This window comes from Orbicella franksi, chromosome 9, assembly GCF_964199315.1.
Source record: "Orbicella franksi chromosome 9, jaOrbFran1.1, whole genome shotgun sequence".
Taxonomy (NCBI): domain Eukaryota; kingdom Metazoa; phylum Cnidaria; class Anthozoa; order Scleractinia; family Merulinidae; genus Orbicella; species Orbicella franksi.
In genome coordinates, this window is record NC_138153.1 from 21296620 (window position 1) to 21312719 (window position 16100).

General features: G+C 39.1%; 1 protein-coding gene across 4 annotated transcripts in view; it reads left to right on the forward strand.

The window, feature by feature from the left end:
• LOC145497883 (plexin-A4-like) overlaps positions 1-16100 on the forward strand; it is a 238195-nt gene that overhangs the window by 121377 nt on the left and 100718 nt on the right. For all 4 annotated transcript variants that reach the window (XR_014050743.1, XM_081477751.1, XM_081477750.1 and 1 more), the window contains 3 exons: positions 4524-4607; positions 5754-5828; positions 14960-15203. Coding sequence is in view for 3 of the 4 variants with exons in the window: in XM_081477751.1 (XP_081333877.1) it covers positions 4524-4607; positions 5754-5828; positions 14960-15203 (403 nt within the window). In the remaining variant the exon portion in view is untranslated. The remainder of the gene's footprint in view (positions 1-4523; positions 4608-5753; positions 5829-14959; positions 15204-16100) is intronic.

A 16100-nucleotide genomic window follows, 5' to 3' on the forward strand; every position in this document is an offset into this window, starting at 1 on the left:
AATATGGCATTTTTAATCATGAAAAATAACTCTGCAAAATATGGGGTGCCCCCCTTGAGAAAAATCCCCAAATTGGAGCCGTAATTTTGTTCCAGCAAATGCAGCTATGTTGCACATGTGATGTGCCAGATGACTAAAGCAAAAATAAAGAAGAAAATCAGAATTAAAAACTATCCCTCTAGTGTTATTGCCTTAAAATTAGTTTTGTTACGTCATAACCTGTGATGTCACCAGTTTTTTTACTTTTAATATCATCTTAACAAAGGCAAAAGTCAAATTTCTAAAACGATACGATTTTTGGCAACATCAAGCTTTCTATTTTTCTAGATTATTAGCCTTCCTAGAAAAAAACTGAAAAAAATAAACCAGAGACTGACTTAAGAAGGACAGTATGGTTAAGCGAATTCCAGGGGGGGACAGCAAAAAAATATTTAATTTACCGTATCTCGAAAATAATCATCATAGCAAAAAACAGTTTCCAGCATTTTACTCCTTAAGTCAAGGCCTTTCCAATGACAATCTTTACATCAGATTTTACAAAAAATTATAGCACGTTTTGATGATGTCATCAATTATGATGTCATTATCTGACATTTTGTCACAACTTCCAAATTAAAATAAACTGGAGAACAAAGAAAGCTCATCTGCCAAACTTGGTTCAGAAATATATAAACCAAGGAAATATAGCCTTCATGAAACATTAAGGGGGTGGTTTGGCCCCTACCTGATGGGTCTCAGAGAACAGCTGCTGTCTGAATGGCTGTCCAATTCAGCTTCCACCTATCGATCTCACAATTTGGAGCAATGCCTCAAAAAAGGGCTGGGGTGCAGCCTACCAGGGAATTTCCACCAGGGGCCATTGGAGTGTGGAAGAGGCGAAGCGGCACATCAATGTCTTGGAGCTACAAGCAGCAACATTGGCTCTGAAAGCACTTCTGCAATCCCAAGAACCTCAACATCTGCCGCTCAAACATATTCACTTGAGAATAGCCAACACCACAGCGGTGGCGTACATCAACAAGAGAGGGGGCATGCACTCCCCTTCTCTGACTGCACAAGCCTTAGAGTTGTGGGCAGGAGTATCACTGACAGCTCAGCAAATGTGGTAGCAGACAGAGCCTCCAGGCAAATCGAGACCAGAACGGAATGGACATTGGACAGGAAGATCTTCCAGTCCATTTGTCAGAGATTCTACACACAAGTGGACCTCTTTGTATCCCAAGTATGTCTCAAGGTACCCAGATCCAGGGGCTCTGGCTGTGGATGCATTCCTCCTGGACTAGAGCAAATGGACTTGTCTAATCCATCCTCCCATAGTCCTTCTACCTCAGGTACTGAGGAAGATCAAAGAGGATCAAGCAACTGCAGTCCTCCTAATCGCCCTGAACTGGACCGGACAGCCATGGTTTCCAGACCTAATTCAGATGCTGGTGGATCACCCACTGCTGCTACCCCAGCGCCAATCTCTATTGTTTCTCCCATGTCAGCCAACAGCATACCATCCCCTGTTAAAGTCCCTTCATCTAACAGTTTGGCCGCTATCAGGGACCGTTACCAAGCAACAGGCCTTTCAAAGGAAGTTGTTGACATCTTGTAGGCCTCATGGGGAACGGATACACTGGTGTTCTCAATGGGGTTCCTGTCCCAATTTCAGCTTCTGTAGCAGAGTTTCTTGCATTTCTTGCATCCCTAGTTACACAAGGCAATTTGGAATACAGGACTATAGCTCTCTATAGGTCAGCTATTTCTCAGGCTCATGACCCAGTTGGCTCTACTCAGTTAGGAAGTCTCCCCACTGTGGCTCGTTTTATGAAAGGGTTGTTTAAGATTAAACCCCCCAAACCTAGATACTGCTCTACATGGAATGTGAAGACTGCTTTGTCATTCCTAGAGTCCCTTGAACCCTTAGAAGAATTGACACTAAAGCAGCTTTGTTGTAAAACTGTTTTATTATTAGCACTGACTTCAGCAGCAAGAGCTCATGAACTGTCAGTGTTGGACTTGACGTACTCTCTCAGAAAAGAGGGATCATGGGAATTTTCACTCCCCACTCATGTGAAGAACTCCAGATGTGATCACCCTGCTTGGAAGTTTCTTTTCTTGCAATTCCCAGAGAATCCCAAGATTTGTGTTGTTCGTAGTCTTACCGCTCATGTGGAGAGGACAAAAGGATTGCGCAAATCCACCCAACTATTAGTGTCATTTGTCTCTCCGCACAAGGCAATTTCAAGTCAGTCAGTCTCTTGGTGGCTGTCAAGAACCTTGCGTATGGCTGGAATTGAATTGAATTACACTGGACACTCAACTAGGGGAGCGTCTATCTCTGCTGCTCTGTCTGCTGATCTTATCTTGGAAGCAGCGGACTGGGCTTCTGTGCAGACCTTTGAACAGTTCTATCACAGAGAGTCATCTGCTGGTGCCTTCACAAGGGCTGTGCTTAATGGCTAGATTTATCAAATCACGGAATACCTCCTTGTTATACAGTTTACAGGAGGCTTTGTATCGTTGCAGGACATTAAGTTTCTATCTAGCGTCATTCGAGTATTTATTATTCACTATGGTTGTGTTGTGTTATTGCAGCTCGTTTATACTCTATACTTTTAATTATTACCTGTATTTTTAAATTTATACCTTGTATTTTTTTAAATTTTATCTTGTATTTTTAATTATTATATTTTTAGTCCAGGGCCCCTCTGGATATCAGCCTCATTGCTGAATGGGCCGCCCTGGCTAAATAAAGTTTACCTTTACCTTTACCTTTACTTTGCCTTATCCCATTTGCAGGAGGCATTGTATTGTTTTAGGACCTTAAGATCTCATCTAGCTTCATGTAGTATTATTAAATTGTTATGGTTGTGTTACTTTGCCTTGTCTTATTCGCTTGGCAGTATTGCTTTGGTAAACTGCACCAGTATTGTGACTATCAGTCAGAGGGGGTGAAGGAGAAATTATATTTCCCCAGAGGGTTACTTACCTGACGGGGAGATGTGGTTCTCCGAACCCCTGGTAGACTGATACGAGCAATACTGGTCCCCAGGCCATTGGAATATGTCTTTTCCTCCCCACCCTTGTACTGCAATCGACATGGCCTCACACACCACAACTCAGAGGCACAGGGCATGCGCAACTTTTCTTTTATAATGTGGTATCCAGGCCACGGCCCTGCGACATATGCACCAGTATTGCTCATATCAGTCTACGAGGGCTTCGGAGAACCACATCTCCCCATCAGGTAAGTAACCCTCCGTGGAAATATAATATCGCCACAAAAACCAAGTTTGCATCTTCACTTCTAAGGTAAAAAGCTACATTCCTGTATGAATCTGAGACCTGGAAAGTGACTCAAGCCATATCCGATAAGCTACGAAGCATTGTCAACAAATGTCTCAGAAAGATCCTCAAGATTCATGGGTGTCTCAAAAAATCAGACCTTAAAAACTACTTTTTGGATCTGATTTTTTGAGAAAACCAGAGGGTCTGAGTTTTCAGACATCCAGAGGGTCTGAGTTTTTGAGACACCCAGGATTCCTGGCAGGATAAGATAAGTAACTAACTTACGAGCAGGACAGGACAAGAGCGCATACCGACTGAAAAAGCAAGATGAAAATAGGCTTGGATAGGTCACACTCTGTGAAAAACAGCCACTGATACTACCAAGCAGGCCTTGAAATTTTATCTGCAGGGTAAAAAAATTGGGAAGTGGGAAGGCCTGTTAAACTGGAGAAGGTCAACTGAAGAAGAACTGAATATAGCAAACATCAGCTGGCAGATAAAGAGATTTGGTGGGCCAATCTTACCACGTTTAGGCCTGTACTAGTACTAGTCTTATCATGCCTGTTATTTAATCAGTTCGTGATACATTTTGTGGTAGCTGGAAGGAAAGTCTCAAGCATTTGGAACAATGTACAGTGCAGTATATAATCAATTGAAAAATCACACAATTTTAAATAATATCACCATAAAATGTTCCTTGAGTCATTGTTTTCAAGGTCATAGTTTTCACCCTCAAGTAACGGTTTTGTGTACACTTTCAGCTGTATCTTGTTTGCCTTCTGAACGATTTTCTATTTCACCAAAAGAATGCAATAAAAGATTAAGGTCACTGTGCACATTTAAGAGAAAATGAGCATTTTTTTCCCAGTTGAGCTTAGTAAGTGTATGCATCCATGTGCACATGCTAATGACATGAAAATTGTGTGCAGTAGGGATGCACAATAGAAATTCAGATGATTTACCCTAATTGAAACAAACCTGTACTGGTCTAGTTTATTAAAGTGGCGGCTGGTGCAAGTTGGAGTATCAAGTCTTAATCTTTCCACTAAGATATTTTGCCATTAGTTGGAGTTATTTTGTGTTTTGCTAGTGCTGCTTCAGAGGTCTGTTTTCTGTTGATTTCAAGATATTGCACTTTAATTTTTTTTTTCACTGCATGGTTTTAAGCTTTCTTGTAAGCTTCTTGTTAGATATAATTTTCTTCTCACTAGGTTGTTTTTAAAATGTGTGGTCTTTTTTTCATTGATCAGGGAAGAAACTTACAAGACAAACTTAGAAGGCACATTTTTGTGAGTGTTGGAGTCTTACCTTGCAAGATAACCAGCGTTGACACGGTGTGTTGAAAGTGAAGTTGCACAATTTCAACAATAATTCTTCACTAGCACTACAATGATTTAGTGCCCTTCTTGCAATAAGCACCCCCTTTCTAATAAGTGCGCCCCCATGTAATAAGTTCCCCTATTCCAATAAGTATCCCCTACCAAGAAGTGCCCCCATAGCAGAAATAACATTCAAGACGTTGACACAGAATAGACTGACAAAAAGTAAAGCAGCACACTAGTGCTAAATTGAATCATCATGGTAATTATAGGAGACTCTTATCAAAGAAAGTCAGCAATGGAATCCTTTAGCAGGGTACAATCATGTACAGGCATATTTTGTTTTGATTTATGAAGAAGGTTTTAATGAAAATTTTACCCCTCTGAATTTTTTTTCCTCTCAAGTAGACATAATAAAAATTCAAAGGAATATTAAGTCTTTTCTCCTTGGACTCTCTCACCTTCCTTTTTGTACTCTTCTACCTATTTTATTTAGTGGAGTGATCTTTGGGCCTTGGAAATAGCAAAATAAGGGTGTGTAGTTCACTTGCTGCAAGGAAACACACTTTACATTTACACCATTTTCATCAATCAAGTCATATCTCTGCACAGAATGTTGGAAATCATCAGGATTCCTGTTGTAATAGAAAGATTGACAGGAACTCAAGATGCTCAGTTTTGGCCTTTCCTGGTCATTCAGTCCTGTTCCAGGGAAATATAGGTCTGGATTTATGAAAACGATTTTAATGAAAATTAACATCAAGATGTGAAGATTTTTTTTTTGTGCCAAGAAGACAAAACACTTTGTAGGAGTCGTAAAATCAAAGTGTGTGGTCCACTTGCTATAAGAAAATACACTTTTCATTAACAAGTTCTTTTTGTGAGTCTAGTCATATATATGTTGCCAATTTGGGGTGCCCAGAAAAATAGTTTATTTTTCAAATTCACGCCAGTCTTGTTGTTAAAACACATTTACCAATTTCCCCCAGAATCTATGACGCAGCTGCATGGAGACCAATAAATTTCTGGATTTGAAGCTGATATTTTGACTTAATTTTAAGTCAACTCAGAAAACCTGTCAGAGTTCCAAACTTCCAAAGTTGGATGGTTTAAGGATATCCCTGCTGGTATGCTAGTAATTTAATGTTTTCTTTTTGATAGACCCAACTGGTGTGTGTTGCACCTATTGAGGACAACCAGTCTCCAAAGGCATCTAATAGTCAGTACACTGTTAAGGTATGTTGCTTTTGTTATTCAACATTAACAGTATGGCTGTGTTTCATTTTTTGAAAAAAAAGAAAGAAAACTGGAAAGGGCTTTGCAGTTAATAATATTAGACAGACAGGCAGATAGACAGACAGACAGACAGACAGACAGATAGAGAGATAGATTAATACAGTTAGCAATTAGAGTGAACCAACGCAGCCCAGACTCAGAGGCTGTCTCAATTTTGCATCGAACAGTGGCTAGTAATCGAGCCTACAAGAAACCCAGCTCTGAAAAGATAAGGTATTAATTTTTAGCCCGAAATGTGGTCATGGAGTCAAGCTTTGTTCTCTTCCAAGAAACTAACACCTGCTTTCAGTGTTACCTACATAGGTGACATCTTTCGACCATCTTTTGACATGCCATCTCTCTGCTATGTAACCTAGCCTACGTCAAAAACACATGCACAACGGATTTCTTTATGGTCAAACTCGACTTTTAGTCATGAAAGATGGATTTATTTGACATCAAACTAAGGTTAGGATTATCGAGAAGTCATCCTGTGCCAGATAAATCAACTGTTTTGAATATTTGTATCTTTCGAATATTCAACACTGTAGCGGAAATTGTTTGAATTATCCCTTAAATCAGGAAACATGCAAAGTCCTCAATCTTTTCCAGCCATTTGAGGTTATTACTTAATTATCATTTATTCATTATTTCTTCTGCTAACAACCAGAAAAATTGCCAGTTTCCCAGTTAAATGGTCTTTCAGCTGTTTACACAGCATGTCGAAAGATGGCGTGTAAAAAGATGGTCAAAGGAGAGTTTTATAAACCTGTGAGCCAGCGAGCCATGCGAGCCATGCGAGCCATGTGAGCCATGCAAGCCATGCAAGTCATGCGAGTCATGCGAGCCCTAGTAAAAATGTTAAGATTTTTTATTTGTTACATATGGTTGGCCATTCATTTCAAAATTACAACAGGGTATACGCGGGTTTTTCTGCCACGTATACTTGTTTACATACGTTATGTATGGGCTTTAAGCTCATATATACGACCATTTAGATCGCGTTTATACGCATTTTTAAAGGGCCACATATTCGCGTAAATTCAAGCGCGGAGATATGCGAAATAAATTCCCAAATATACGCGTCCTACAAGGACCCATATATACGCGTGCTAAAATGCGCGTATATGCGGGTCTCGAAAATTACGTTGTATATTCTAGCACGAAATGTGCCTTTGTAAGAGAACGGACATTCGTGTATGACAGCAATGAAAATTACTTTAACTAAACGTCGTCAATATGGCGGCAGTGATGAAATGCCTTGTCGTAGTCTATCTGCTATCTAATGTTTGTTACTGCAGCTCCCCCGGTGACTGAACTTCTAGAAACAGTTCAGCGTCTTCTGAATGACTGTTCAAAATTTTATCCTCACGCTAATCGTAACATAGCAGAGAACTTGATCGTTCGTTGTGAAATTACTGTGGATTCTGTTCACCGTTTAGAACAGAGGTGTCTAAGCGAATGCTGAGAGAATTCTGCCTCTTGAATTGCTGGTGAGACAAAATTCAATACTTACTACATAGGTGGGAAATGTTTGCAGTTCAGTTTGAACTTGAGTAATCGCAAAATACATATATCATAAGCAGTGGAAGACATTTTTATAGAGAAAAATTTATATTTGTGATAACTTTTAATCCTGAGTTAGCGTTAACCGGCTTTCGAACAACCCGAGAAATAAGACTGACGTGGGTTTTCCAATTCTGGTATCAGTATCATGCTGGGTCATTTGTGAAGTAGAAATATCTATGTTCAGCATCAGCATGTAAGGGAAAGGACGGTTTTTTCAAACTGACCCAGCAGGGTCTGATTTGAGGTGGTTCAGTACCATCACAAGGCGTGTTGACAGTGTCAGGGGACCTAATTCCCTCTGGCACATTGATGGACTACACTGCCTTATCAGTTGGAGGCTCGTAATACATGGTAATTTAGACAGGGCTTTAGACTTTAAGTTGTGCAACAAACAATACTGCTGCAACTGGGCTCGCTCTATTCTTAGCTGCTGTGCAAAGTTATGGATTGCCCCCTAGAGTGTGTTCAGACAAAGGGGATGAAAATTTAGAGGTAGGAAGAGCTATGCTATGGCACAGGGGATTTAATAGGGGAAGCAAAATTGCTGGGTTGTCTGTACACAACCAGTGAATTGAGCTTCTCTGGAGAGAAGTCTCTATTGAAGTCGGTCAGTTCTACTACACTCTGTTCTACCAGATGGAAGAAAATGGCATCCTGGAATCGACCAGCATAATCGATCTGTTCTGTTTGTATTACAAATTTCTTTCCAGAATTAACAACCAGTTAAACCTCCCAGTTGAGGCATTGAATAACCATGCTGTACGCACAACCAATATGGGTGAACGCAGTGATTTTACAAGATATATGTAATACTGGAAATACTAGCTGTCAGGGACACATTTGATGATAACACCCAACCAGATGAATTATCTGGTGAAGACCCAAAAGGACTTACACTAAAATCACATTCTGTTTCCTAAAACTCCCCTTGAGGTATTGATATATCATAGGCTGTAGGACCCACTCTTCCATTAGAAGCTGATACAGTTGGCAAAGCCCTAATGGGAATACACTGAGGTGCATGAAACTGCTCTTAATGCAAACATTTCCCATCTAAGTAGTAAACATTGCATTTGTCTCACCAGCGATTCTAGAGCCCGTATCTTCTCAACATTTGCCTTGGTACCTCTGTCCAATGAGTCAACTAAAGGATTAGCCTGCGTAGCTTGGCGGTTTAGCAATTTTTTAAGCAATTTGAGTGCGAGCGCACAAAGTGACAAAACCGCGAAAACCAGCAAGAACCGCCCAGGCTCCTCATGGCTACACTGCATTTGGCGCTTGTTATCATGGCTTCGTCGTTTTCTTAGCGTTAGGATAAAATCTTGAACAGTCATTCAAAAGACGCATAACTGTTTCTTGAAGTTCATTCACGGGAGAGCTGCAGTAAGAAACACTAAATAGCAGATAGACCAAGACAAGGCATTTTGCCACTGCCGTCATGTTGACGATTTCTAGTTCAAGTAATTTTCATTGCTATCATACACGAACAGCCATTCTCTTAAAAGGCACATTTCGTGCTGACATATACAACGTAATTTACGAGACCCGCATATACGCGCATTTTAGCACGCGTATATATGGGTCCTTGTAGGACGTGTATATTTGGGCATTTATTTCGCATATCCTCGCGCTTGAATTTACGCAAATATGTGGCCCTTTAAAAATGCATATATACGCGATCTAAATGGTCGTATATATGAGCTTAAAGCCCATACGTAACGTATGTAAACAAGTATACGCGGCAGAAAAACCCGCGTATACCCTGTCGTAATTTTGAAACGAATGGCCAACCATAGTTACATTCACATTCACATGAGAACAAGAACAAGAGCAACGGAACAAGATGAATAAGATCGCAATATTAAATTCTAAGGGAAGGGACAACCACATGCAGCAGTCAGCCAACCGACAAAGTTTTGGTAACTCTGATTCACTAAAGAGCGAACCTGTTAAAATTACGCGATTCACTCACCATTCTTGACGCCAATACAAGGAGTTGCCCTGAAGTACTGTTCTCTTTTTTCTTGAATGATTTTCAACGTGGATATCAATGAATGACAGGTGCCAATGGATACCATTCACTTACCCATTCGAGTAGCGGTGGGGTGGTGGAGCCGTACGTTTCTCTCAGAAAATTTCTTTACTTTAGTCCTGAACCTTAATAAATTTTTGACGCATCGTTTTTATTTTTTGCGGATCCTGGGCGATTTGAATACACAAAATTTTCTCCAAACAACAAAAATATGAAACAAAGAAAAAAATTCATCACACTCAGGGTAGCCATTACTATGATGCAAGACTTGGCACGATGTGCAGATGTTTAGAGCATTTTTCATATTTGCCGCACCAGCAATAGTTCTGGTAACCGAAGCGAGATTAGGATTTTCTTTTGGGAATATTTCAATTGTAGGCACTTTTGTAGCTAAATTTTTATTTAAAATTAATTTCCCAGGCCCGGAAAGAGAGAGTACCCTAGGAGCGAGGTTGTACCGTTTATACTTGTCCCCAGGGTCATCTCCGCTTTCAAGATGGCGGGCGAGCGGTTTATAGCGATAGTTTAGTGATAGTCGGGTGCGAGATCTATGTTTGTTGGCGAAAAGTCGACGACCTCCCAGACCAGTTGAAGAAAAAAACATACTCGCATAAATGGCTCGCATGACTCGCATGACTCGCATGGCTCACACCGTGCCTCGCATGGCTCGCTGGCTCGCAGATTTAGCAGACCCGTCAAAGGATGTCGCCTATGCACATAACACTGAAAGTGGGTGTAATAAAAGCAGTGCTGAAGTCTCGAAGGCAAAACCTACCTATCTACTAGAACTGCTGCAATTAAATTCAACAATGTGAAGGCTCGAGAAATAACTGAAATTGGAAATAAAACCTGAGTTTTGAGGTAAGTTGTAGTTATAATAAAATCTGCTCAGATAGGTCAATTTTGATATACATGTAGTCTTGAATGCAGGACAAATGGCCGTAACTTTTGAAATACTGAAATTGTACAGGGTTTTTAAGCTATTTTGGCTAATAAAAGAATGCACTTTTTAACTGTGTAGAAGGAAGTTTGCAACTACAATTCTGCGAAAAGTCCTTGGGACACTCAACAAAAATTAATGCCAGCTGGTGACACATTATTTTGAAGTGGGAAGTCATTAATCAATCAATGTTGGGATAGTGGGTCTAATTTGGATGAATCAACGTGATCACCATTGTTTTGTGGGTGGGGAGGGGGAGGTTGACAGAAGGACCATATCTTCGCAAAAGTGCAAAGTGTCCCGAGACTTTTTTATGCTTTTGGAGATGCTGGGATGGGCCCTGATGAAGCAAAATATCTGATGGCTTCTAACACAACTGCAAAATAATTTTAAATCAAGCCAATTTTGTTTTTTAACCTTGGCTTAGTCTTTCAGTTGCCAGTATTTCAGACAAACCATTTTTGATGCAAAATATAGTGGGTGGTTTTTGCAGAGACAGCCTCTTAAAGGGTTAAGGGTGGCAACATCTCACCAGCTAGTTAGGCATATACACGAACGCATTCAAAATAAAAGTAACAAATAATATATCTAAATTAACAGCAGATCAGTATGAAAATAGCAGAGTGTGAAAAGGTGATGGACAAAACACTGACCCCCTAGTCCATGGACTACCCTAATGGACTACCCTAAAATGGACTACCCCTAAAAAATACTATTTCCGATGAGTGGTATGTTAAGAAGCTGCGATTATATACTTACACTGCACGGAGGATGCTTTTCTTTTCTTTTCGTTCCGCATCGCCTTCGGCCGCCATTTTGAATAACTATTCTGAATAACACAACCGCTGTACACAAAGAGCGTAGACTCAAATCAAATCAACTATTCTCAATCTTGCTCCCATGTGATTCAGTAGCTCAGTCTTTCTCAAACAGACGAAATGATCCTCAGGATGTTACTCATGATTTGTTTTGCTTGTTTTGTGCCAAAAATTACGGCACAGAAGCAGCTAGTCTTCTGGTTTTTTCCTGAGTGTATCAAAATGAAATAGAAATGGGAATGAGGATAAAGCTATGGGACAGCAAGAAATTCCAACGACCACCTCACGCTACAAAAATTCAGAGTGGTGTGGAAGCAGTAGTATTCTTGGCTGGCCTGGACTATAATTATGTGGAAATTTGCGCGTTTTCTGTTCAGCGGTTGTTTTATTCAGTATAGTTATTCAAAATGGTGGCTAAAGGCGATGCGCAACGAGAAGAAAAGCATCCTCCGTGCAGTGTAAGTATATAATCGCAGCTTCTTAACATACCACTCATCTGAGATAGTATTTTTTAGGGGTAGTCCATTTTAGGGTAGTCCATTTGGGTAGTCCATTAGGGTAGTCCATGGACTAGGGGTCAGTGTTTTGTCCATCACCAAAAAACTCAATGATTAGAAGACAGTTCACATTCTATCACTACCAAAATGGCTGCTTATTCTCCTTCTGAACGTTTGGTCGCAAAAAGTCCCGTTTAATGTTGGCTAGAGTCTATGCGAGACTAGAAACAACATATTTTCTTTGACCGCATGAAAGGTCCGCCATTTTCCCTGCTAACAATAGCTTCATGACATCATGGCCGTCCTAATATATCAGGATATTCCGGACTGTTTAGTGGCTCTTGATAGGTAGAAAACCACAGAGTGCTAAAATTAGCATCTTTGTAAAGAAATAAATCGAGAAACGAAATACTACTTTTGTCAATAACATAGTACGTAAGTTTGATACGATCATTCTTGCTATAGAGACAACTAAGAAACTCTAATAGGATTTCTTTGGGACCCTTCAAAACAAAAAATGTCTTTTTTCTTTGTTTTAATTTTTTAATCTTTTTTTAATTTTTAATTTTTATTTCTTAACTTTTTAAAATATTTTGGGGGCCATACTGTTAGCGCTAATCGTATGGCCCCCAAAATATAACAACACGCAATAACATGTGCATAGATAACAATAACATGTAGAGCGTAGATCGGAGAGAGTAGCTGGCAGAACACAGAGCGTAGATGGACTTTGAGGGTAGATGGTAGAGAGTAGAGAATAGATTGAAGAGAGTAGCTGGTAGAACATAGAGAGTAGAATGTAGATGGTAGAACATATAGCGTAGAGCGTAGAGGGTAAACTCCTAACATTATATTAACTAACATTAATATGCCACCTAAGAAAAATCCTGGTTTCCATGAATTCCGTGTTTAAAAATTATGGTAGAGAAGGCGTTTAAATTTGGTTAATGAACCAGACTCTCATGTATATGAGATATATGCAAGGAATATGTTACAAATTGAAATCAAATGTTATGAAATAGGCAGGTAACCATAGTAACAATACACAACTACGGTAAAAGCTATTAAGTAGGGGGAAATGTATCTTTCCAACACGTAGGAGGAGACTGGTGACGAAAGTGTAGAGTCGTAGAGCTCTACAAAAATTTCTACACCAAATCGAGTTTCATAAAACAGGTGCCAGTTGTGGCTCGGTGCTTTCAGTCTTTGTTTTGCTAAAACTGCCATGGTTTCCTGTCAGGAAAAACTCACTAAGTTAAGGAATAATTCCTAAGAATTATGTACATTAGTTGATTGTTGCTTCCTTGTTAAAATACTGTCATTTTCTAAAAGCGAATTTTAATGTGTAATTCGGCGATCAACTTCAGCTTATCATAACCATCTAAATGCAAAGTGGGTCAAATTTCAAAAAATACTCCAGCTAGCTGTTCTGATTATATTGTGGGCAGATGCCTCCTTAAATCAAAAGCGTAACTTCTTCTACTTGAGGATATGTTAGCAGAGGAAACAAAAGCAAAGAAATGGTATTCCCAAGAATGAAAGTCAAATTAAGAGCTGACCTGTGTTGATTTCCGTATGACATGAAAGGTCAAAGGGTTGCCCGTATTACTCAAGTCACCTGTTTTGAAAATATTCCCAGAATTCACCCTTTTGTTTACCCCATTTTTTTTGTCTGATGTGTAGTTGAAATGACTGATCTTCCCTGGAGTGTTGTCTTGTTGGGTGAAGTCATGTACCAGAGTGTTTTTTTGAGCCTTGAATTTCATCTAAACATGGGTAAAAATTGTGCTTGCATGACCCTTGTAATTGTAGTGTAAATTACGCTTAAATAGCCTTTTCTTACACATGTTTTACTAAACGGCTTTTCAATCGCCCGAGCCAAATTTTTTATGTGTTGTAAAACAATAACAATGCTTTGCAAAAATGTATTTTTCATTTGCAATTTCCATGTACCAAGGTACGAAAATGGCCTTAAAAAATGCCGTATTTTGGGGTTTTTATCAAAATGCAAAAACTACATTGTAGAAATTTAAGCTTCTAACCCAAAGTGAAAATGCACTTCTTGGCAATATTTTTACACCTTTGTGATGTAATTGTGATACCAAACATACTTGTAAAAGATCATTTTAATAGACTGAGCTGTCCTTCTCTGAGATCAGTGATGTGAATGTCTAAGTTTTTGCCTGAATTCATTGCAGCCGCAGCACGAAAACTGCAATTCTACTTTTTGTTGGATTTCTCAAAATCAAAAACTCTCTGGCATTTAAGTTTTATTCTTATTTCGAAAAGAGTTCACCAAAGGGTTTCTCCCGGCAAAATATGAAGAAATCTGTGATTTCAGGTTTGAAAGTCAACCCTCGATATTTATAGTCCCCTGGTCTTAATGAGACAAAATAGCTGATTTACTGAGTGAAAGAGACAGCAAGAAAATAACTTATGATTGAGAAATCTTAGATAGTGCAGAATGTAATGTACACCTCAGGCACATAGTAGTCACACAGGTCCCCACCTCTGCCTTTCACTCCCAGTTTGATTTGAATAGTCAGCTAGGGATTTTCCTCTTGCAGAAGATGAATGGACAGAAACCTTGATAAGACATAATCTTAGCAGTGAATGTTTCATGTGTGTGTTTTCATTCAAGATCAAAGAATAGCTTACTGTCAACTTAGAGTTTGTCTGTCAGTCCATTGCAAAAAGTAAGGTTTGAAAGGTCTTTGCCCTTCACTTAAATTCAAATATACAGAAGTTTTTTTTCTTGTATATTCCAGATGCCATACACCATAGGATAAGATTGGTGTTAGCATTTTTATAGGAAATATGACTCTTGAAAAAAATTGAAATTTTAGCATTGTTTATTTGTTCTTCATTGTTTCCATGGAATATTGATAATTTGCCCTAAAAACAGTCATTCTACTAAACTTCAATCTATTCATTTGAAATGAATGGTGTAATTTTAGCTTCAATGCAATCAAGGGAAGACTAGTAAAAAGCTGATTGGAAATGTTGGATATGGTCTTGAAAAACTGTCTTGAGACGCCTTGAATCTTGTATGTTTCTTTAAATGATCTTTCTTTTACTCTGGGTGATCTTAGTAAATCATTTCTATCTTGTTGACAAAAATGCAATCCAACCAAGTCTGTCATGTACAGTGTATTTAGATGGATGATAGTAATAATTGAACAACTATTGTTCAATGAAAAGAATAAGCATTAACAATATTATTTTTAATTTGACAGGTTGTTGTAGGGAACTTAGATTTCACTCTTGGTAAACTTGAGTATTTTAAAGAGGTGGAAAGTAGGGTTATTCCAATTGAAGTGTGGATAGGAGTGGGCAGTGGTGTAGCTTTGTTTATAATCGTTTGCGTCGTCATACTTTGCTGGTGTCGCCGAAGTCGTCGTAAGCAGAAGAAAGATATTAAGACCCTTGAAGTGCAGATGAACAACTTGGAGTCCAAAGTTGCTCGTGAATGCAGAGAAGGTGAATATTAAAATGGAAACATAACCCGCAACATACCCAGCCTGTGTTGCAGACGCTCAAGTAAATAAGGCATGAGCTGGAAGGGTGTACCCACTCTAGTAATCAGAGCATGTGTTGGAGCAGTTTAATGCCAGTGATGAAGTGATCACATAATTATCTGCGTCACCGTGTTTGTGTTCTCGCTCTTGTGCACCACTCTAACTAGCTCCCTGTTTTTATTCAAGCAGCTGCTATCCAGGCTAACTCATACCCATTGGTTCCATTTGATGGCAGATTTTGCATGACGTTAACTGAAACCGGGGCCATCCAGACAATGAAAACCAGGCAGACGGCAGACCTGAAACAATAGATTCCAACATTTTCAAATCCAGCCAATCAAATGTCCAGTTCAAAACAGTGAAATCTCAACTTGTTCTTTGTGATGCTTATGTAATTACGGTGTCTGTTAATAAATTGTCAAGCTCAAGCCGTTAGTACTTTCATGTTAGAAAATATTCTGTTACTTTACTCAAGATTATACATTGACAAGCGTGGTAAACTCATTAGATTGACCATTTTCCACTGTGAACATACTGCCTCACTTTTACGGTTGTTGTTTAAAATCGTAGAATAATTAATACATTTTAATAATTAATACATTTTGACATATTTTTTTACAAAATAAATTCTGCTCCTGTTGTCTGTGCATATTTCTATTTTTACAAGACTTTCGGTTATCCACCATGCAGTTCTCGGAAAAATCATCACGTTGACTGTCTCAGCAGCTGTACATCTTTTAATTTGAGCTCCCTTTCTGGGTTATCAGTGTATTGACATGACATCTTCATGGAAAATTCAAACAAAATTTTTGCCACGTTGTACTATCAAACCCTCAGCGTGTAAAATCACTCACTCAAA